This window comes from Sylvia atricapilla, chromosome 1, assembly GCF_009819655.1.
Source record: "Sylvia atricapilla isolate bSylAtr1 chromosome 1, bSylAtr1.pri, whole genome shotgun sequence".
In the NCBI taxonomy this organism is placed as follows: domain Eukaryota; kingdom Metazoa; phylum Chordata; class Aves; order Passeriformes; family Sylviidae; genus Sylvia; species Sylvia atricapilla.
This window is the reverse complement of record NC_089140.1, coordinates 56,633,256-56,657,496: the sequence shown is the minus strand read 5'-3', so window position 1 is coordinate 56,657,496 and position 24,241 is coordinate 56,633,256. Positions and strand designations below refer to the sequence as shown.

Genomic DNA, 24,241 nt, shown 5'->3' with positions numbered 1-24,241 from the left:
TGTGGAATAAGGAAGTACAACACAATGCTATGATGGGAAATACTTAATTTTCTGTAGTACTTCATCACATTGCTGTTTCTTAGCTATCTTTTTCTCTACAAATCTGTAATCTTATGGTCTTTTTTATTTTCTTGCAGGAGGAGCTGGGCATTGCTTGTGAGTTACTGGAGTCAGATTTCCTCAAGTGCAGTGTGGGATTTCCTTTCATGAGATCCAAGTCTAGGGTAACGTCGTGATATTTGCATTTGCAGATTATTGGTTTATTTACCTCTGTCTCCAAGGAGTGGCTGGAAAGCCAACTGCTCTATTAAATGTCTGTGATCGATACTTTCTCTAGCTTGCTAAGCCAGATATCCAAGTCTTTCACAGTTACAGAGACTAGCTGTCCTCTTTCCCACCAGACAGAGCCCAAGACAGTGCCCCAGGCACTATAATAGAAAGGCTTTGAAAAATGGTGCAAGAGTTGCAGCTGTGAAAAACTTATGTATTTCCTCTGAAGAAAATCAGAAAAGGACTCTCTATCTTATGTTGCCTTTGTGAGATTTTTTGTCTTCTTTCACATTAAGGTGCAGCTGGATTTACATAAATGAAAATGCAGTAATGGCTCATTCATCTTACCATCTTCTGGTAGATTTTTTAAAGAGGGTCTTGTTCCATAAGAGAAGATACACTCTTTCAGTGTTTAAAAATCCAACTGGATTCTTTCTGCCACTAAAATGATATATAAAAATGACCAACCCAGAAAGAAAATGGGGAATAACATAAGGATATACATATATACATATATACATATATATATATTTTTTTATATAGATAAGGATATAATGAGGATAACTTAAAAAACCGAGTCTGAAATTTTTCAGAAAATTTCAATTTCAAAAGCAAATACTTTCAATTTGAATTGATGCATCCTTTGATCGAACATAAAAGTTTTTGTTTTCTGTTTTTTAATTGACCCTTTTGTGCTATTTATATAAAATTTATATATATATAAAATTTATATATGTGCTATTTATATAAAAGTAAAAAATATTTATAATGGAATTGAAAAAAATACATGCAGTAGCAAAATATTATCTAGAATGAAAGAATGTAAGCCATTGAAATTATAATGAATTTGGACACTCTTTGAAGTCTGTTTTGGAGTTAGGCAGAAAAGTCACATGGAGAAGTTATTAATTGAAGTAAAATTTTTGTTTCAAAATTAGCACCTGTTTTCACCCATTATCATGGGTGTAGTGAATGCTGCTTAAGCTTGCGCCACGTGCTCCAAGTCTCCAAGTTCAGGCCTGTGGCATTGCCTTTATTCCCCCAAAAGATCTTTTCATCATCAAATATCTTATAGAGTAGTTGCTGAGATAGTTTCAGGTAGTGATCTCCTGTACTGGAGGACTCATTCCCAGGCAGATGATCTCTTCAAGAAATATCTTTGAATGGCAATTCTAGTAAAGGCCTTCACTTAATAAAGGAAACCCCAAACCCTATAGTATTTGAAGAGAAACACATTTACTAAGACTTAAAAGCTAATTTGCAGTAGAAGTGCTCTTGCATGTATCAAAATGTGCTACTTTTGTACAGTTAGGCCAGTAAAATATAAATAAAATTTTAGAATAAATACATTTTGAAACAATATGCAGTGTCTTTAAATACTGCTTTTTTTGCACAGTATGAGTTCAGTGTGATCTTTGACACAAGCCACTTGACCGGGCAGGAAGAAACACTTACCTTCCTTGTCACTGCCCAAAGGTAAGGGATCCCTTATACATCTACATGACTTGGATATTCTGTGTTATATGAAGTGTGCATTACATGTGCTTGACAACTGCATGATATGTAGGTATGTGTATGTATAGTAAATTAGGCTACATTACTGGGGCTAAATGCATGTATTTTGGTGATGCAGAGGAACTATGTGTTGAAGCCTCCTGAAAAATGAGATAGGATCATACACAGGTTTTGTTTGCCAGGCAGTTGCAATTCTGAAGGATTATTCTGTATTCTCTCAATTTAAAGGCTTTGGTGTTTCAGTGGCCATCTCTTTGGGCCACGTATCAAGCTCAGCTCACCTGCAGTTGATGATCAACACAAGATAGACCCATTTATTCCAGCATTTGAATAAAATAAACATGCTGGGATGCAAACCAAGAAAGATAAATGCTTTAATCAGAAAGTCAAGGATCCCACTCTTAGGCTCTAAAGTCACATATTTATTTTTGCCCCCCTCTGGACCTTCAGTGAGCTGTGACAAACTGTGGAAAACATCTAGATAGGGTACTTCCTGAAGGGCATTTGAAGTAGACATTGAAGTAGGGTGTTGCCGAATATGCATACATAGGCATTTTGTCTTGGGCAGGATAAAAGGTTTGTCTTGGGCAGGATAAAAGGTGATACACGCTCTGTGCCTTCCAAGACAAGAAGCAGACTGCGTGGGTGATTCAGTCACAAGCACTATCAATGTCTGTATGGGAACCAATGCACAGCTGCATTAATATTGGCCATGAACTGCTGCTTTGACGTGTTGGGTGTTCGACTAGTTCCTCCTCCCACTTACTGTGTAAATGAGCCAACTTCATAGCCTTATGTATTATCAGGATCTTCAGCCTGAATTCTCCACCCAAATGGGACGACATGTCTACAAAAAGCTAGAGATGAGTAATAAGATATAACAGCTGCTGAGTGATTGCTCTCATAAGGCATAGTCCTCCCTTGCAGTAACAGCTGTAGGTGGGAACAAGATCCTGCAGCACATAGGACTGGTGTGAGACACTGAAAGTAAGACATGTTACCATATCTTGCATGTTAGCAAAGGTTTATTCTCCATCAGAAGTTCATCATGTGTTCAGATGACTGTGTGATGTTTCTCAGTCAGAGACATCTGCTAGGTGATTGCCAGCTGCTGCAAAGATGGGTCAGCAGTGCTTTAAATTTGCCCGGCCAGTGTCTTCGAACTTTGGATGGCACAGGACTTCCCTCTGTAACCTTTCTTCTTATATGTATGTACCCTACTAATGAGAAGTGTTAGTCTGTGCCTTTAGATGAGCAAGGAAATAAACAGTAATTGTTACACATTGAGTGAATGCTTAGAGGTGTTATGAGAAAGTTTCTCACTTTAGAACATTGAGAGAGGATAGTTATGATTTGAAGGATTTAGCTGGACCTCCAAAGAGAGTAGTGCAGATCTCAATGCTGATTACCCTAATTTTCTTTGTAACTTTAGGCAAATTTCTCAATTCCCTCACTGTCAAATGAGTGTAACAAAGTCTTTCTACCCCAAGAGTTGCAGGGAGCCCTGAGGTAAAGTGATAAATCTGATAAACAGATAAAAACATATCCATGAACCTTGCATAGAATTCTACTTGCTTATTCTGTTTCCAACCATGGTATCTCACTATTTATGTTGGATGAGAAATATTTCCATTTTGGACTCTACTGTGAGTCCATTTGGAAGAAAATATTTTATTAAGTGAGGCTCTTTCCCAGGAGTGAAAGTTTGTGGGGTTTTCTATCTGGGCCATAGCTTTATCTGCAGACATAGTCAATGTGTCAGTTGCAGGAAGCTGAGCTGTATCTAAGCATGTATGTATGTAGCCAGCAGGCTCTATTTTTGTAATCTGATCAACTCATATTCTGCATGGTATCACTTGGGGTGTTACTGCCTGCTGTTGCCTCAGTGATACTATCCTCAAAAATATGATCATATCTTTTGTTTTGCCAGTTTGATTTGTGAGTATATCCAATGAACTGCAAGGCAAAAGTGATTCTAGAGCCACTGTTGAAGAAATTGGAAATACATGTAACATATCTTTCAAGATTTTAGTACTGAGCTGTCACCCAACAAGCAGACTCATCATCAGAACTAGAATACTTTCAGGTTTGCGTGCTGGACATGCATTACAGGAACCTTCCCCAGACTTGATACATAAAGTATTCACATTGAAACAAGCTGACTCAAATGAGAGATAATTGCTCACTTTTCTCTTTCTTCTTTTTGGTTTTGACTGGCTGAGGCAACTGCCTTTGACAATGTAAAGTAGAAGTGCTTTCAATTTTGGCTGCTAAGTAGAAGATGAGGGGGAAAGAGACGGTGGAATTGCTGAGAGGTTATGGCCAGTTCATCACAAGTGTCTTGCTTGAAAAACTGCTTGCAGTGGCAGCAAATTGGTGCTATAGTACAGTGGAAAAACATTTTTTCATTTAGTGAGTCAAGACCCTCTGTGAGGTGTATATTATCCTCATTTTCTCTGATCCCAGTCTGACGTGCAGTCAGACTGGGAGAAAATGAACCCTAGCATGGAAGTCTAAATATTCTTGTTCCTCTCCACTGTGTATGATGGTTGCTGTAGTTTCCCACAGATATTTGAATTCACACCTTGTTCCAATATACATTTTTTGTTATGAGCCTGTTCATGTTACAGCCACAAAACTCATGCTTTTTGTGTGTGCCCTCTCCAAGGCCGGGTGAACATTCTTAAGGAGCTGTTATCACTCAGAGAGGCTCAGAGTACAAGGCAGAAAGGTGGTAACTGTGAAACTGTGAAATATTGCAAAGGCTGTCAATTTGCAGTTTGTTTATTTTTCCTTTCTGGCATAGTGGAAACCTAGAATGCACTGAATGTCTGCATGATAATACTCTAATCCTGTCAGTGCCCCTAATGCATGAAGTGGACTCATCCATCAGTGGGTAAGTATCAACCACCAAATGAAAACAAAAACAACAATAATAATCATTACCAGCATCAGCATCAGCATCATCCTAAGATTAACACCTCAGTGTCTTCAAGTAAAAAGTTAATTCTTCTCTTTGTTTACATGTACCCAGACTTGGTCATTCAGAAAATCTCATTCAATATCTGGAAATTTTATTCAAGACTGTACCTCATTTTCACTACTTCCTAATTAATGCTAAGTAGTTACCATCACATTGAAAGCAGGTATTTTAGTGGTCATACTTGAATTCAAGTGATGCTGTATATATCATGGACTTTAAATTTTAAAAGAACAAGTAAACCACATCTTGTTCCTTCAAGCATGTCTTTAAGGAAATGGTTGAGAGTCACCAGGCCAAAGATTATGGTCAAATATTCTGGAATTTTAAGGAGATTGGTGAAGTCTATCTGTTTGCCTTTCTGTTTAATTTCACAAGCAGAATTTGCTTCTGCTTCTGTTTACTTTCCTAATTCCTGTATTCCCTAGTCTGTGAGGCATCTGACTACCAACTGCAGAGCATCATTCACCTTTTGACTGAAATACTTGTATAACATATAGCCATTGTGTCCTCTCCCTAAGGCTGCACATGTACAAGTTCCTGCCTTTGTACTCGAGACTCTTCCATTCCACTTGGCATCACAGTCTTAAGCCTAGAATAAAAGATTTGTGTTCAGTCTCAACAGTCAAACCACTCTTTAGCATAAACAGTGTTTTGAGTCAGAATTGGAGGACCTGGTCATGGAAGATTAATTAATATTCATGTAGACTGAGAAAGCTGGCATTAATTCCTAAACTGGGAAAGCAAAAACTCATCAATAGTGTCTCCAGAGGACCAGTGTCTGTTTCAGCCACAATCTATGGCAACCTGCAGGCTACAGATATTGTCTAAATGACCAGTGAAGTTGGCATCAGAAGTCAAATATTCCCTTGACCACTATGCTTGCTACATGTGTAGAAAAAAAGTTAACCTGCACTGACATATGATTTGATTGAAAAGCTGAATAAACTCAGATTCAAGGCCTAGACTGGATTTTGCCTTATAAAGCTCATCTTGCTGGATAGAAATAAAATCTCTAATTACTGCCACAGCAGTCAGAATGGGTAAAAGGTATGTTTGAGCCTGCTCAGAGAAAGGAAGAGTGCTGTCAAACCTCACAAGATGACTAGCAGGGACAAAAATCTCTGTATTGAGAGTACAGTCTCAGCAGCATGCTCTGGAAGTTTTTGAATGCTTTAATTGTTACGAATTCTTTAGAAATTGTTTACTGATGCTTTGATAGAGATATATTTTTATTCAGCTTTACATATATGAATGCTTTTATCTGTGTCTTTAGGTCTCTGTTTTTTACCTATAGAATACTGCCTGCAAAAACATAATAAAAACTGGTTTATCTTTTTTCTCTTCAGAATCTACTTTTTTAAAGCACAAGGTCTCTCAATTTATAAGCCCCACCCAAGTGCCTGTGTGGATTATATTTTTCTTTCTCATAGACAAGTCTTAGTTAATTGAAGTTCAGAGAAAAATCCAATGGCCAGAGAAAAATTTGGTTTATTGGAGGTTCCCAGGCATGGTAATATTAGTGATACTCTTTTTTATGGACAGTATCTTTTTGAAGCTTTTTTTTATTAGCTAAATTGTCCTACATTTGAGTCTGGAGGAGCAAACTTCATTCCTGATTATAAATAGCCCAGAATGGCTTGTATCATATCTGGGAGAAGCCTTCTGGTATGACACTGTAAATGGCAGGAGAAAATCTGTCTTTCACTGTTTCCTCTAGCAATCACTGGCAGAGGATGCAGGCAGGAAAAAGGGGAATGAATCTAAACAGGCTTAAAATCTTGCCTCAAAGTGCTCTGATTCCAAAGGACAACCTGGGAAAGAAGGAGAGTTTTAGGCTGTAGGGACAACTAAGGTTTATCTGAAATCACACCAGGACCCTTTCCTCACAATGGAGAAGCCTGAAATTAGACGGAGACATAAAGGATGCTTAAAGTACTCCTAGTCTTCTGTAGGATTTTCAGGTACTGTGTTGTGCTTCCAAGTAATTTCTGATAAAATCCTACTGCATTTTACTGTGTGATTAAATGATAAGAGTGGTTGAGGAAACTTGGACTGCTCCACTCCAGTTGAAAGCAGGTTAAATCCCTTTAATCTTTCCTTTATTAATCTGCTAATGTTAAAGGTAGTGAAATTTAGATAATTAACCAAGTGTTTATTCCTGAAATGCTATGTAAATGTTAAATAAAATTGAAATCTTACTTTAGTGAATATGTAGCTTAAAGTATTAATCTTAGATACTGTTTCTTCAGATTAACTTGGTAGTGCAGTGATTTCCTGTGTTAATCCAAGCTATTGGACTTGGGCAAATCATCCATGGCAGGAGGACGATTTGTGATAGGAAACGAGAAAAAGGGATAAGTAATCAAAAGAAGTCTGCTTCATTGGTGGGATGTTAACCCAGGTCAGTTGAGATGCTGCTTATGTAGTCTAATGTTGCCAAGAGGAAATCAAACCATAAAAACTAGATTAATGCAAAATGATCCCATAGATCATTTCAGAATTTCACATGACTAGAAAGCAAGGGATGTAATTCAGCTAGACAGAATTATTTCATTTTGGTCACAAATTTAGCTTACTAAATCTGTATCTTGGTCTTACAGAGAAGTCTTCCCTACTTCATTTTTCTATGGTGATTCTGTGGAAGCATCCAACTTTGTCCAGTTAGACAACCACAAATGCCTCTTCCAGTCTCTCAACTTTACACTGCAGGTAAAACTCATCCTTATTCTGACTGCTTTCCTGCTTGACTACCCATTCTTTTTTGTATCTATTTTATTCTGAGTGTGGTATGCTTTTGTGCATGATTTTGCATCACAGTCATGGGCAGAATGGAGGCTTAAGACAAGATTTATAAAGAAGATCCTCTTGTTGAATTATGAGGTTCAAAAAGGACTCCCTTGCTTTCTAAACTTCTTCTCAGAGAGGAGCCTAGGTGCAACTGGATCCAATCCTTCCCCTGACTGGATCAACAGTTTTTGGCTAAAGATTATATAGGTGTACTGACTCATACCAAGAACTGTGGGCAAATCTCTTTTGCTCAGCCTCAAGGAGAAACCTTGATGGACATCCCCACTCAAGGAAAGACCCTCCAGACTCTCTCCTGGATGTAGTGTGTTAGAAGTCCAAGCTGATAAAGAGTGGGAGTGAGTTTTTATAGTATAAAGTGATTAACTGTCACTTATGTGTTTCTAGGCTAGCTGTGCAAGCTCAGCAGCTTTAGACAAGTTATCTGTACTATTCACTTGTTGATTCCTTTGTGAGGAACTTGGCCCATCACATTTTCACTGGTACCGTTTTTTGTCAGGAGATTCTGTCTGAATGTTTAACTTTGGGATTGATAAGTCAGCCTGAGCAGTCTTTTAACACCAAAGGCAGCATGACCAGCCATCTCCATCCATCACTAGTGGCTTTCACAAATAGGGTTTAGTTTGAGCTGTTTTACCCCCACTCAGGCAGAACATCCTGCTACAATGCTGTACAATGCATTTTTGGTTGGATACCATATTTACTGTGTGCAGAGGTGGCATATGTCCTTTATCTGAATATATTATGACAAAAATTGCAAATATGGCATTTCACTTCCATAGGAAAAAAAGCTCCTTCCATTTGTTTCTCTTTCACCTTTTTTCACATGCTGAGTAAAGAGCCCTAGTAACTCGAGTGCCACTTGGATGAAGTCACAAGTTAAAAAGTGGAAGATGGCATGGTCATTGAGCAAAGGACTGGGCAGCCTTTATCTGAGAGAACAAACACATATCTGTGCTAGGGATTCAGGCTTGCTAAATGCCCCAGTATGAAAATATTTATAGCACTACTGGTAAGAGTACAGGGAAGAGATGAGGACACTAAAAACACAGGTATGAGAAGCTTTCAATAAATACCCCATAGCATCTCAGCATTATTCAAGTGTTACTTATATATTAGACTTCACATGGCAGTTAGATGGGTTCCTGACATGGCAAAATATATGGATGGTTTATTATAAGAAACTCTTGTGATGTGGCCAAAATTAGCTGGCGTTGTGTTTCACCGCTGTAATTGCATCTATTACAAGTCCTACAAATACTTTTTGACTGCTAGATGGGACTAGGGAATGATAAGTAATGCAGAGGTAGGGTCATTTATTATGAAAAATAGTGGTTTGTCTTTTTTCTTTCTGTTTTCCTAGTCTGAAAACTCAGCTCAAAACAAATAACAAATCTACCTCCATGGACAGATTGTGATCCAGAGCAATTAAGCCCCCACTGTCATACAGTGCCCTTAGCTATTTACTGAAGGACTGAAAACAGGATTTCAGGGCATAAAAGCTTTTGTGAACCAGACTATTAATTCTTGTGTCTGGTTCCTTTCTTGGGGGTGTATAGGTCTTCTTCCCTTCCTCTCCCTCATACCCAATGATTGGTTAATCCAGATGAAGAACGGATGCACTGATGCTTTAACTAGATAAATATTTTCAGTAAAGCAAAGTGATAACAGGGAAGGGAGAGAGAATCTATGTATTGGCAGTGCCACCATTTGTCTTACCAAATGCTCTTGTCTCTCATGTACACACTTAGCAGTTGCAGTATTATTTTTTCTCCATATGGAAGTAGAAAATTATACATAACAAGTCACACATCTGCTCTCCAGTATTGTTATTATATTTGGGATGGCTGAAATAATGATATGACTCCAAATCTTCTTGGAGGGTATGTATAGCAATGTTTATTAAAAGGCACATCCTTGTTATACACCATCCCGACACTACTGGACATGATTGGTCATTCAAACCAACACCTCTTTGCAAACATCCTTGCAAGCAAACAAGTTGGAAAAGCAGCAGGTGCAGAGACTAGAAATTGTTTAGAATGTCTTCTCCCAGCTGCCCCAGAGGAATGCCTGGGAAAGTCTATCTGACTTTCTCTTCTGACCAGATTTCAGCATCCACAATTCCCTCTTTTTTGTTTTACAGGCACAGGACATCATTTGTAATCTCCTGCAGGGCCCTTGCAGGAAAGAGAACAAACACAGCACAAGAGGTCCTTGTAGTAATTTGCCAGTTACTAGGTAGAACCTCAATCGGACACTGACTTAAAATGATCAGGGAGATTCTCTAACATATGCCATTGAGTTCTTCATGCATCAACAGGTCTTGCTGTTCATTCTTGGAAGGAGTCAGGCAAATTCTAATATAGTAAACAAAACATTGTTAGTCCACTCAAAGAACTGGCAGTCTAATGTGTCAACACTCACTACTGTCGATACAAAGGCAAAGATAGAATGCTGAGCCTCTACTTGTAGAGGGACCATCCGATTGATGATCAGCATCCTGATCATCATTCGAAGGTTACCTGTTGGCCATGTTCTGCTTTTGGTGTTGTCAGTCAGGGTGAACACACCTTGCAGGGATCCGCCGTACCTCAGTGTCTGTGGAAATGTATGCATATCCACGACCCCAAGTGATAAGCTCACAAGGGGCCCTCCCACTTATAGTGGTTAGATCCCGTACTCAGACTCATTTGAGGCTGGTGCATCTTGCCTAGAGATTGCAACAAAGGAGAGTAATTTGAAATGACAGGAATACTTTAATTTTGTGGCACTATAAGGTGATCAGTTACATATAGAACTTTTTTCAAATGACTGTGCGGTGTTTCTCCAGTTTCTTTTTTGTTTTAACAGAACATGCTTTAGGATGCCATGGGTACATTCAACATTGACTTGATGGAGAAAAACAACAGTCTCTTAACCAAGAGAAAGAGATGTGTTACAAAAATATGGGCCTTTATAGCAGTTTTTATATGTGGAAATCTCTACTAGATCCAATATGAACAAGGAAACAGAAAATGCCTTTTCTGCAACATCTCCTATTTGATCTTAGTGAGATAATCAAAATTTTTAAAATGTCTAACATGAAACATTATGTTTTTATTTCATACAGCATTTATCATACTCCATTCTAATGGGATTTCTCCCCCTGCCGTGAGCCTCAGGGCTTTTGTGAGGGTTTGGCATTGCAAACTAGTTCTGTTTATCAGCCAGGCATTTCTTCAACTATAAATAGTATTTGAAGAATGAAAACATCCTGGTTTTAATTTTTGTACGTTACACAATTAATAACTGCATGTTACATCTTTCCACAGTAGTATCTCAGTGTAGATAAATATTGTAATGGGCTTCACGTTTTTACTTGAATATTTTTAATGCATTTATATTTGTGTTGTTAGAAAGAACCAGAAAATATTTTTCCTAATAAAAAATGTAAATACAAGTGAAAACTTAATTTAATTGAATTTTTTCCATGGATTATTTCTCTTCAGCTAAATCCCATAAATTCTGGAATTTTCACTGGCTACATTTCAGTGGTGGATGGGAAATTCTTTGTGTTTTTGTTGAAATTTTGGGGGCTAGGGGGTGATAGAAAGCTAATATTTTCCATTAAAAGTGTAATTTAATTGAAAATGCCAGAACTTAAATGAAAGTTGTTCACATGCACATCCTGACAATCACTCAGAAAACCCACAGTCAAGTAATTATTTGGTTTCTGCTCCATAAGGAAAACATATGCAGAATATCGTGCAGTGGTTACTAGATGGAAATGAGAATGTTTACTGAGACAGTAATTTCTTATAACCTTCAAGATTTTATTACCAAAATACTCAGTATACTAGCAGTGTCTCTGTATATAAAATAGAAGTCTTAGGCTGTTTGTACTGATGTCTGGCAATTATCCTGCAAAACTGCTTCTCCTTTGATATGTAGCTGTGCCTGAAGACTGTTAGGTAAGCTAATCCTTTGACTTCATTCTCACACTTGAAAAAGAAGTCTTAGTCTGAGGACATTGAAAAACCTGCAAAGTACTTGTATTTCTTAAAATTTATCTGTACTCCCAGCTCTGAGTCTACAGTAGTTTCCCATTTATGAGAAGTTAAGTATGTAATTTTATTTGTATTCATTTTTTCTCTTACAGGTTTACAATGCTGGACCAAGCACTCTTCCTGGAGCTTTTCTTGATATTTCAATTCCAAACCGCCTGTCTGCCACTGGGGCTGAAATATTTCATATTCACCAGATGATGGTGAGTATGTTACAATGTGCTCTGAGCCCAGAGAGGCACTGAGAGCTACTGATGACTAAAACAAAAGAACTCCACCAAAACTCAGTGAAATGAGTTACTTTTTAAGATAATCAAAGGTTCTTTGCATCTGTGGCCAGATGGTAAGTAGCTGAACCCCTCCAGCTGTTGGCTGTTCTCCTTCCCCTAGGGCAAATACAACTAGCTGTATGTTCCTGGTTTCCTACAATGCTGTGTAAAACTAGGTCAGGTTGATGCTGAAGGAAACATGGAGAACATTTCCACAAGTCACACCTGCAAAAAGGATTGTCTCTTACTCAGTTCTCACTGACTGATGGAGGCTTAAAGGGTGTATGTAATATCAGTAGGATGCTTTATCAAGCTGACTCAGATTCCCTGGGTTTTTTTCTGTGATTATCAGCTAGGTCTGAATACATTATCTATATTTCGCTACAGTCCATGTCATAATTTACTCTTTTTGAGTGTTCTTTTAATAAATGTAAATAATAGAAAGTTATTCTGTCAACACAATGCTTTTCAAAATATGATTTTTTGTCAATTTTAAAGAAATTCAACATACAATGTGGTAGAAAAATTCTTAGATTTAATTTCAAATATTTATTTGTTTGTTTCAAAGTCTTTGTTAGACCACTAAAATACCATCATTTACACTGTGGTGGTTGAAAGACAAAAACCTTACTGCTGATGTAAATTTATTCCTGACATTCAGAGTAATCTGCCTTTGTGAAAGGAAACCAGCTCTTTGGGATAATTGAAAGGAGGTATTATACATTCATGTTGTTAGTTACTTTTCTAGCCTTTCAGCTGAAAAGTATTACCTATTATGTAGGTAACAGTGTTACTGAGTATATTTATATGTATAAATATAGATCTGAAAGATCCTTCTAAGCAGCTTTCCAAAATATTTGCTGTTGGAAGATGTGAAATAAATATAGATATGGCTTACAGATGGGTACTAAAGACAGAATGACTGAGAAACATATGAGGATATTATATGAAGCAATAATAGTGTATGGACGGAGTCAACTCACCAACCAGACTTAATTAGTTCTCCAGCATATGTGTCATTTTCTGTGGCACTGCCTTTTAATGTCTATTTAGTCCAGCCTCATATGCAGAAGATCACCTTTCCTTTGGCACATTGTCTGCCAAAATATCATGACCTGTTTCCTTGTTCGTTTCCTGGTCTCTGTGTGCTGTTGGAGAGGGTGTGTGCACAGCAGAGATGTGGGAACCTTCTTAATGGATTTTTTTCTCCCCAGATGTCAATATCTCCTCTAAAGTCAGTCATCCGATAAAGGAGGTCTCAGTTGGGTGGTGTGGTCTTTGAGCACTGTGGTAGTAAATGCTAGCAGGGTTTGTATTGCTTTTCCTCAACAACAGGTTTCATTTCTCTGCACATTATTTGACTGAACTGTACTTTGAAATTTGTTTTTGTAGAAATGTTAAACTGCTTTTGTGAGACCTGTTTGCAGGTAGTAGACAAGTATGTTTTTATGAGAGATGTCTGCCTGATGCACTGGCATTCCATATGTATACTGATTTTGGTTATATGGTCAGTAAAATTCTCCTGTGTGACTTTCTGAATACCTCTAGCATGTTGATAAATGGGAACCAAGAAAGTCCTGTGTGGGATAGTGGTTATCCTTGTTTTACAGATATATAATTGAAACACCAAAAGTTTTGCTTGACTTCACGCAGGAAATTTGTGACAGAGCCAGGCACTGAACCAGTGTATCCCAAATCTTACCAGAACCAATGTATCCCAAGTCTTGCTATTTACTGTAACAGAGGAGGCATCCCATCTCTTTCTTCCTGCTCTCTCCTAGTGAGTTTTGGTTCACTGAAAAGAGAACTAAAATCATGGAGTTTTTCAGCTTCTTATAGAACAGATATAATTAAACAAAGAAACCTAAAAGGAAAAGAACTTTAGAAAATGGCTTACAACAGCTGTTTTTCCAAGACAATTTTTGTAAGCATAGTCATTAAATATTTCAAGCTTTTGCTTATTTTGCTTATTCCCAGAATCTAGACTTCAGTAAGGGTAGTAATGTAATAGAATCCTTTCAGACTGTGCAGGTGTTTCTGTTGTTATATTCTTTATGCCTATTACCCAGCCATTCTAGCTGTCAGGGTTTGACAAAACTTTGAAAATAGCTGTCATTGATACGGAGGCTTAGGAATTGTCATCTATCTGTAAAATACACTGTTAATACAGTGTAGCAGTGTGGATGGATAGTAGTTTCCACTACCTCCCCAAGAGCATCTTTTCAGGAAGCCGCTCAGGAAGGCACACAAACCATCACTTAATCCACACCCACACACACCACAGATAAGTCAGTGAAGAAAAGGCAGGACAGGTCTTCTGTAACAGAGTTCCATGGGGGCTTATTGCAGCCACACTCTGAAGGGGTCCAGGACAAAAGACAAAGGTCATGGAGGGTTCAGGGTTAAGTACAATGGCAAGCGGGGGTGGAGCAGAGCATCAGGGACAGTGAATGGAGGGCACGAGGGCAGTGCAAGGGCAGGGCAAAGGGCAACACCCAGTAGGGACTATGAGGACAGACAATCAATGATACAGATCTGATGGGGAAACAGGGAAAGGAGAAGCCTCTAAAACTGGGACATATATGAACAATAGAGGTGGGCAAGGCCAACGGGCCAATGGGAAAAGCAAAACTGAGGTAGATTAACATAGTGCTGCAGAGCATCATGGGGGAAACCTTTTTTTCTCACTCTAAGTGGTGAGGCATTCTTGAAGCCTATGGTAGATTCTGCCAGGGCATAGCCCTGGAAGTTCCCCTGATAGGCTCAAGGGCCTCCAGAATACAGCACTTGGGATTTGATAACATAATGGTTTTTATCTTAAAGCTAGTAATTCTACTGCCACTTCTCTGAGACACAGTAAGGCAGTGAAATTTATGAGTCAAAATCCATAGTTAAAGCAGTAGAGTGTGTCTCAAATACACATAAACCACACAAGGTAGTTTTAGGAACAACCTCCCTCATAGTGTGTTGATTGAGCTAAATTAATAGCAGGCACAAAAATTAATAGCAGGAAGACAGTCACATATGGCACACTGGAATAGTCTGTATCTCTGGGAGGTGTTAATAGGAAATATCTGCTGGTCTTAGAGAAAATGACAGCCCTCATGCTTCTTCTCTTCCTGCCATTCTGAGCTTTTGGCTTTAGAGCAGAAACTGTTTCAACATTTTGTTCAAGACAGATTCAGATCATGGAGATATTTTGACATTTGGAGTTCTGCCTTAGAGATGTTCAGACACAATTCAGGGTCTACTGGGAGTGGCACGGCAGTTTCTGCAGCATTTCCCCCAACAAAGGCCCCAGTATATAAAGGGAATGAATCAAGAATAAAAGCAGAAGTAAACAAAAAATGGATAATTGTAAGAAAACTAGGGGAAAAAATACCACCAAACCCCAAAAGATTGAACTTCCTCCCTATTAAAAAAATTTAATGAATAGAAGATAGTAGAAATTTTGAAATAATTTTAGCTAGAAAATTTCACCTCTGACATTACTCAGATTCTGCAGTGATAAATGATATTTTGGAAATACTTAAGTCAAATTAGTAGCTGTTTATTTTTATGTATTTTTGTGTTTTCTTTCTTGCAAGGGTTAAAAGCCAGCCAGGTTAAAAACATAATAAATTAAATACCTCAGCTTGTTAGTAAAAGTGTTGTGATAGAATAGGGATGATGACATAGAAGAGCTTCACAAAAGCAGAGAAGTTAGTCTTAACACAAGAGTGTATTCTCCACTCTTCAAGCCATTGATTGATTATCTATTCTTCTAGGAAGAAAAACAGTGCTCATTGTATTTGTCTGTGTTTTTGGTTTGGAGCTGAAAGATCAGTAATTTCCTTTGTGTATCCAACTAGAGATACACAAGGGCAAGGGAAGCACTACTGGACTTGCCAGCTAAGGAGCTGCTTTCTAGGGTTGCCAAGATTTTCACAATGGGAGTTCCTACTAAATTAACCAGGGTATTTCCTGAAGCTGTTCATAAAAAACAGTGTGTCCAGGATTATTCTGATGCTGGCTTTATGGAACTGAATCAGATTGTTGCCTTCTGGTTTATTTTATTTTCATTTTCATTACAATTATGAGGAATTAACATTTGGAAACTTAATTTCTCTGTTTGAACTGAATGGTCCTCTTCCCTCCTCTGGAGGTACCAAGCAGAGCCTGTTTGAGTGAATCAATACCAAGAATATAAAAAAATACGTTATCAGCATCACTGAGATAACAATCTTGTTGGAAAATAAGATGCATATGTTGTAAGTCAGTCTCTTTAGAAAGAGTTTGCAATCTAGGCAATGATATAAAAGGGAATTTGGAATAAAGAGGAAAAGAAATACTGTTCTCAGTTTTTTGATTACAAGCTCCCTCCTTGCATGTAACTCTTGATGTCTAAGTCTAGTATTTTCTGTTTTAGTAATTGCTATTAGTAGAATATATTTAAATTACTAAGTTCTCTTACTCCAGCAATTAATGGAGAGAGAAGCATAGGAGCAGCTCTGAAGAGGCACTTGCCAGTCTCCACTGAAAATTCCGAAACCATCTAGTTTCCCAGATTTTCCCTAGGCATCTAAACTTGAGAATTATTTAATCTTGAGAATTATTTAGAGTGAAAAATGTCTTGTGACTCCTGTCCCCATTGACCTTAAATGGGCCAGTTAACCTAGGCCATAGTTCCTAGTCCAACCCTTCCCGTCACTTCTTATTTAGGGAGCAAAACGAAAAGTCCTTCTTTTGGAAGGACAAAGAGAAATCCTCCGGTTGTCCTATTATGTTTGGCATATTCACTTCACACTTCTTTCTTCTTTCTACACAGGTGAGACCTGGATTGGGCCTTTATGATAGCTGGATATCAGTAAGATTTTCAAAAGTAAAGAAAAACTGAATTAATTAATGGAAGAATTTAAGAGAATTCTTTTTACAGGTTGCCTTTTAAGTTGATGGCTGCCTGAGCATGGGACTCTAGGAACGTTTGTCGTGTTCCTTTGGGAAAGCTGTATAAAATAAACATTGATCTCTTCCTGTGAATGTTGAAAGAGAAAAAGTAAAATGGAGTCAGTCCCAGAGCTACAGTGCTGGATGATGACAGGATACATTTTTAAGGCCAGTTTGTATAGCAGTCATATAATTTTTATTCCTGTATTTACACAGTAATGTCTGTAAGGAGCAGAAACAAGTTATGGAGAAGAGTTAAAGTTTGCTGTCTTATTCCATGAAATGTCCCAAATTAATTGAGATTTTTCTTCACTTCTAGAATAAAAGTGAAGAAAAACCTTCTTCTTCTTCACTTCTAGAGTAAAAGAAATATTGTCAATTTTAAAACCTTAAGTGTAATTTCTGCTTGTTATCTGTAGGTTTTATCTTCCAGTATAAAAATAAGATGCTTTGTCTGCTGCAATGCTGGTGCTTAAAACCTAAACCTAAGCTAAAAAAGACTGTCAAAGATCTCTAAATTGTGTTTGAGCTTGAGTATTCCTTGAGGCATATTTTGAGATTGTCAAGCCCACAGCTACATGCTCCACATAGAGAGACAAGTTTGTATATTGATACAGTTATGTAGAAAATCTCTAGTTTGTTGGTTGATTGTTTATCTATTTATGCCATTTGACATTTCAGGTCTTGTCTCTGAAAACATGCATGTGCAGTCTGAGCATGTGAAGACAGAAATATTTGCTGACAGTATTTGATACAGCTATTTTTTTTTTCCCAGCAGCAATTCATGCCGCTGCTGATTGCCACATTTGCAGAAAGATTGTACAGGAACATCTTGCATTTACAGCAAGATTTATGTTAGCCCTTTGTGTTAGTCATCCTGCGTGCAGTCACTTCATTTCTATGACTTACACACACACTGGCATACAAATATTTTGGCACCGTATTTAAAGACATAGCTAGATTACTGGAGGAATTTATTCATTCTAGGGAATGTACTGTACAGAAATTTGTACAGAAAACTGTACAGGTACTATCTGACCTTTCTGTCTCTTTTACTTTAATTGCTTTTTAAATGACTGTTCCAAAACATTTTTGCTTAGGCAGTTGGAGGTGTTCCCTGCCCCACCCCCAGTGAAGAGCACCTCAGTGATATCATCTGAATCTGGCTTTGCCTAGGAGCCCTCTCCCTTGCAGGTGAAACTTGTGCATCTGCCACGTCCAGGCAGAAGCATACACTGTGTTCCAGCAGGGCACAGTTGCATTTAGACAGGAGCAGGAAGCAGAACTGCAGAGCAGCTCAGAAAGAATTCCTAATGTCAGCATGATGAACTGAAACTCTTTACTCAAATAGGATATTTGCTGTCTTTTAAGTTTCCATTGTTATACAGGAAAGGCTGCCCAGCCATAAAATTCAGATTTTTCCTGGGTTAAGACCTTAAAATAATTCTAAAAAAGCCCCAACTTTTTTGCCATCTGCATCTTAATACAAAACCTGCACCTTGGTCAGAGCTCATGGCATTTCCAGTGTTTCAAAATAATCTTTTCATGCATTGCTGAGTGCATCCTTGAAGGTGCAGCAAAACTTCTTGACATGAAAGAAAGTTTTCTGTGTCTTCCTAGTTGGGATCTTTAGGTGAAACCAGATTTGAACAAATTTTTTGACATTTTCCAGTTGTTTTGACCCAATCTTCTAGAAATGAAAGTGCTATGATATTTGTATAAGCAATGGATTTCTTTTGAAAATTATAAAGAGGATGTTCTTGGAAAAGTATTTCAGCTGGTCAAGGGGTCTGCCGCTTGGGACTCAGAGAGCCACAACCACCCCCAGAAGATGTTTCGCTAAAGACAGCTTCTTGGGGGGTCAGGGCGCTCCTCAGCTGGTAGAGGGGCTTCTCAGCAGGAGGGCAGAGCAGTGATTTCAGCTCAGTGCTCTCAGCTTCTGCCCTTGTGAGTTTGCCCCTCTTTTAGCCGGCCGTGATGAGAGAGAGAGAGGTCTCATATGGAATTTCCGCAGGTAGTAACTTTATTGCAAAGGTACCAGCGAAAGGGGTCCAGGGACGACGTACCTCTGCCAACCAGAGGAAACTCAGGGGTTTTTATGGGACACCAGGGTGGGAGGAAAAGAGTACAAGACCATCAATTGTAACAGATCTACATAAGATCCCAAAGGGGCTTGTGGGTCTCCGGACAGGTCGGTGTGACTAGAAAGTTTGTCTTTTGCCTTAGGGGCTCTGGGTGAAGTTGCAAAATTCTTTCTTAACTCCTCAGCTTAGCCCTCTCCAGGGCAAAGCAGTTGGGACTCCGCCCACCCCCACAGAAAAGGCATTTATTTTGAATGTAAAAAAAATAATTGTCTTTCAAGGAAGTCTAATAATATAAAAATGAAAGCCATTGAAACATGGAAAAAAATCATTGTGATCCATATATTAAATCAGGCCACAGCAACATGATATTCTTGTCCAATTGTGGCCTGCTCATGATCAGCTTCTAAACTAAAGTGAAATTTGTCAAATTACCTATTGAAATTTTACAACACTGTCCCCCCAAAAAATCATGGCCTTTAAAATGAGTGGCAGTTCGATTAATATTTTGGGTCAGCTGAAATTGTTGCTACTTTGTGAATGACCCACAGCTCCTATTTTTTTGGCTGAGTATGTGAATTCTAATTTGAAAAAGATGGCTGGTTTGCCTCTTGATAAAAGGAAAATTCGGATAGAAAAAGATGTGAAATATAATGGATATATAAATAATCTGTTATCAGAATGATGAAGGAAGCAGGAGTTTTGACAGATTACCAGGAGTAATCATGTAGTAATCAGGAGTTTTGCTGAGGTGTGGAAAAATATATATATATAGTTGTGGTTTTTTGTAAGCTTCTTAGCCAGAGAAGGAAGCTCCTCCTGTTGAAGGATACTGAATGAAAAGAAAGTCTACAATTTTTTTTTCTTCTTCTTTTTGAGGAAATGAGTGTAAGAATTCACCATTTTTCCATTGGTAAATCTTTTCTTCCCAAAAACAATGAAGAAGGAAATTCAGAAAATAACTGCTTGGTAAATTCTTTTAATACACAGTCCTGTTTTAAATCCTGACTCTGAGACTAGCCTTTCTCTTCTATAACTAATGTACAATATTTGAAGATTTGTGGTGTAAATAAAGGAAGCAAAAACCAAGGAAGCATTTAAAACAATGGTATCTGTGCATATCAGGTGACAGAAGGGTTTTCCTCCCTGTTCATGTATCAGAGTGAAAATAAGCATCTTTTATTGGATTTCTCTCCTGGCTTTGAAAGTACATAATTCCAGTCTTCTGCAAGGTACCAGATGGTATCAAAAGTATCAGTAAACCAATTCTTGGAGAAAACTCTGAGAATGTCTTGTAAAGAAATGACATCTGCTTAGCTTAATATATCTTCTCCACCTCCAAAGAGGTTTTTTGAATGAGAATGACCCATTTAATCTTCAGTTGTCTACATTAGATAAGGAAAATCATCCTCTTGAAAGCCCTATCCTCTCTCCACTGCCTCAACGGAGAGTTTAGATCTTAGTCACCTTTCTCATACATTCAAACTGCTTTAGTGAAACATCCCACAGGAGTTTTTGAGCCCTACAGCCCTACCTGCACAGTCTTCAGAGGTCCTCATCCTAACATCAACACAGCCCACAGGGAAAGTCCAACTAAAGTTGGGGTCCCTTTTGAGAGGTTGGGCTGAGCTACGACACTCACACCAAGCCCGTGTTTCGTGCAGCACTGACTTTTATTTTTTGCACATCCATATTTATTTCCTTACAACTTTATTGACATTACAAGGCACCTAAAGAATGTACACATTTGCTGCCTTAAGGAGGTTTCCATGTTAACACTATTGATCTACATGTGAGCACCCATTAGGACCCGGAATACCTTAAGAGAGAGAGGTGAATTTTTTGCTGCGCCACAACTTGAATTTTCACTGCGCCACAAAGGCCTACAGATTTTGCAGGCCAAAGGGCCCAGTCTGGAATTGCTCACACCTCATTCCAAATATTAAAAACTCCGCAACATCCAACAATTAAGTAAAGAATAAACATGGGCTTATTTGTGTTTAATGCATCATAGGTAAGGCTGCAGAAAAGGATGTGCTATAGACAGATAGAACCTAGTTGAAGGAACATCAAATGCCAAGTGATCTCAGGGGCTTTTTAAATAGAGACATTCCCTGAAAATTATTTGTTTTCTCATGTGTTGGTTAAGCATTTCACAGTTCATCACAGGGAGAGGAAAAGTATTTCTCTGTAACCCTTTCTTGGGTTTCCTCTGCTAGAGGCCAATATATAAGGAGCGCATGAATGTTAGTGGTAAGCTGATTTTTGTGTAAGGTGATGGTCATTCATTCCTAGGCCTGAACCTTCTGTGCACCTCATAGTTAAATCATACCAAGTGGTCAGTGACTGTGTACATGTGGCATGTACAGTTCTGTCTAGGAAAGAATCTGCTGTCTGGTAAGTCAAGAACTTTATGTGAGAAGATCTTTGCTTTTGTCAGAAAACTGGGTAGGAATCACTAGTTTTTGAGAGCAATACATCTGGGGATTGCTGCTAAGTATGTGTAAATTGGTTGCAGGGCCAAGACCAGGCCAGTGTTGCAAGAATCATGCCTATCAAACCTGTATATTATCAAAGCTGTATATTAAGTGCATCAGAAAAACATCTAAAGGCATTGCAATCAGATTAGCATGATTTATGCCAAACATGCATCCCATTCTCCTGTTGTCTAGAGAAGCAAAAGCCAGAGCTATGGTGTACTCCTCCTCTAAGGTGATTTAATACTTTAGCATCTTTACTTTGTTTCCACTTGTCTCTTTTTATGGCCTTGTAAGGCTACCTATTGGATATGTGGACTACTGTTTTTTCTTGCCATCATTGCTATTTTTAGTTGAAATCTATCAAGAGTTGTGTAAAATTGGTTAATTTTTAAAATTATTTTCTCTATTTTCAGTGGCTCTTAAATTTATTACCAGAATCAACAAGACTGCTCTGATTCAAATGTATTTCTTTATCTGTGAATATTAAACATTCTTGGCATATGGTGCAAGTAGTCAGATAACATATTTACATAACTTATTTGTCTAGTGTTGAAAGTCTGACCTTGTCTGGAATTTCTTGTCAGTACCCCTTTTTTTCTCAGTGTGACATGTTAGATTAATCCTGCTTATCAATTCTTTGTTCACCTAATAAAGGGTCAATCAGTATCTTTGAATCAGAATACTTGCATACATTTTCCCCTCTAATACTAGGATGTATATGCTATGGTTAGCAACAAAAACAGACAAACACATCTGTTATTTATTTTTCAAGTTTGAAAACTTGAACTACTGCTTAGTTATTCATACATAAATAAGACAGTTTAAAAAAACATACAGGGGAAAATATGTAAAAATCCTCTGCCAGCAATTTCCAGACCATGGCTGAACTCCTAGTCCTTTGCAGTGAGTATAGCTCAGGGATGATGAGAAAGGCATCCATTACAGAGTTGAACAATGCAAAAAATTTTGTGAAATGCCTGGCCTGTGTTCAGACCTTGAGCATGTTTCCTGCAAGTAAAATTTCTGTTCCAAATGTCTTGTGTCTCATGATATTTTCCCTGAACTTTCGCACACATTTTTTCTGAGGCTTGGTTTTATCACATGCACTCGTGTCTGGATTCCATCATACTTGCTTTGTATCAGCTTAGTTCTGCTGACTTTGAGGCCCTCCTCCACAGCTAGTGATGGTTTAGCTCAAGAGGGGGAATACCAGACTTACTGGAAGAGCCTGGAAACCTTAAGTTTTAATGCCATAATGAATTCTTTTGCATTAATGGAAATCTAGTGTTGCTAATATAAGTAATGAGCTGAAGATACACCTTTGCTCACCCATTTATTTTGTAAAATATCAGTCAATAAATATGAGAATAGCCCTTGGTTTCTTATATACAGCAATGCAACAGGGAGATTGTACATAATGCTTCATTGGAAGCAACAGCCAGTTTTCCTCCCATTATTCTCTCTCATTCTTCCAAGAGATTCCTATCACTTGCATATACTTAAGCCCACATCAGCTGCTAATATTCACTTCTTGTGCTTGGTCCTCAACTGTCCTGTCCAGCCCATTTTGAAATTGTATTTATTTTCCTTCTCCCAGGTTGACATCCTGTGCTAGATACAGGGCCCTGAAAAAATGGGAAGTTTTGCCTTTGATGCATGTTAATGGGTTGAGGTTAAATCTAGAAGGGGCCACTGGCTTTCAGTTCACTTGTGAAATTTATGTTACAGGTGATGTGGCCTAAACCCTTAAACTGCTTGCTAACAGTTGTCTAAACCCCAACAATTTTGGAAAGGCCGCAAAGGCTTGTTAAAAATTGCCATGTTCTGAGAGTAGCTACAGATGGGCAGAGATGATGTTGCAAGTACCCTGAAGGTGAGAAACAGAACTGATAGCAGAATGAGAATGTGCTGAGGCAGCAGCTGTATTATTTCTTCTAGAAACTCCAACCACTCCCAGGTGACCTGGCTTTATTGGGAGCTCTTGGTTATCTTCTGTGTTTCCTGGAAATTGTGTGATTTTTTTTTCCCTTTGCACTGATACCTCCTTGGAGTTCCAAACCAGGCCCAAGTATTCTCATAAATCCCTACACATGCAGGGAAAGACAGAGATTATGATCCCTGTGTATGCAATAAATTCAACATGTTATTCTCATACCGCCCTATTAAAATCCTTCAGGCTTTTTAGGATGTGATGTGTGTGGAGTGTACATGATATGTTTTACATACAACTTTTACATTCTGAAATGTCCTCCTACCACTTTTTCTCAAGAGTGGTGTAATCTTACATGATTAAAAACCATTGCTACTTTATGGGTTTATCTCTGCTGAACCCATAGAGTAGCAGAAAAAAAGTCATTCAGAGTCAAATATTCAGAATCATAAAGTCATCCTGCAGTAATTTCTTCCTTGTTGCAGATAGAGCATTTTGAAAGCATGAAATAACGTGCATGCTTTTTCCAGTAGTTATATCTTGTCTCTGGGGAATTTCCTGGTTTATGCTGACAACAAAATTTGACAAGAGTCAAATTTTACAACTCATTTGTAAGGCAGTCCTATTTAAACATCTCTCAACCATGTTTCAAGGGGAGAGCAACTTATAGTAAATTAACAAAGCTAGAGACTAACTTGCCTCTGAATGAGTGTGTGATCATTTATAGAATCATAACACGAGAGAATGGTGTGGGTTGGGATGGGTAGTACAGGCAATATGAGGGATTTTCTGCTATTCTGCATGATGACAGATTAGTAATATTATTAGCCTTTGCAAAATTATGGAGACATGTAGAGGCCTTTTATGCAAGGTGCCATTTACAGTCTGTGTACTACAAATGTTCTGGCTTGTATCTCTTTACATTTATGCATGTTA

General features: G+C 38.2%; 1 protein-coding gene across 1 annotated transcript in view; it reads left to right on the top strand.

Annotated features, from left to right (window-relative positions):
• The window catches only part of LOC136363757 (integrin alpha-9-like), a 210,587-nt gene that overhangs the window by 147,607 nt on the left and 38,739 nt on the right, over positions 1–24,241 (top strand). Inside the window, 5 exon segments of the mRNA XM_066323225.1 lie at positions 138–224; positions 1,667–1,746; positions 4,592–4,681; positions 7,369–7,477; positions 11,715–11,822. Coding sequence (XP_066179322.1) covers positions 138–224; positions 1,667–1,746; positions 4,592–4,681; positions 7,369–7,477; positions 11,715–11,822 — 474 coding nt within the window.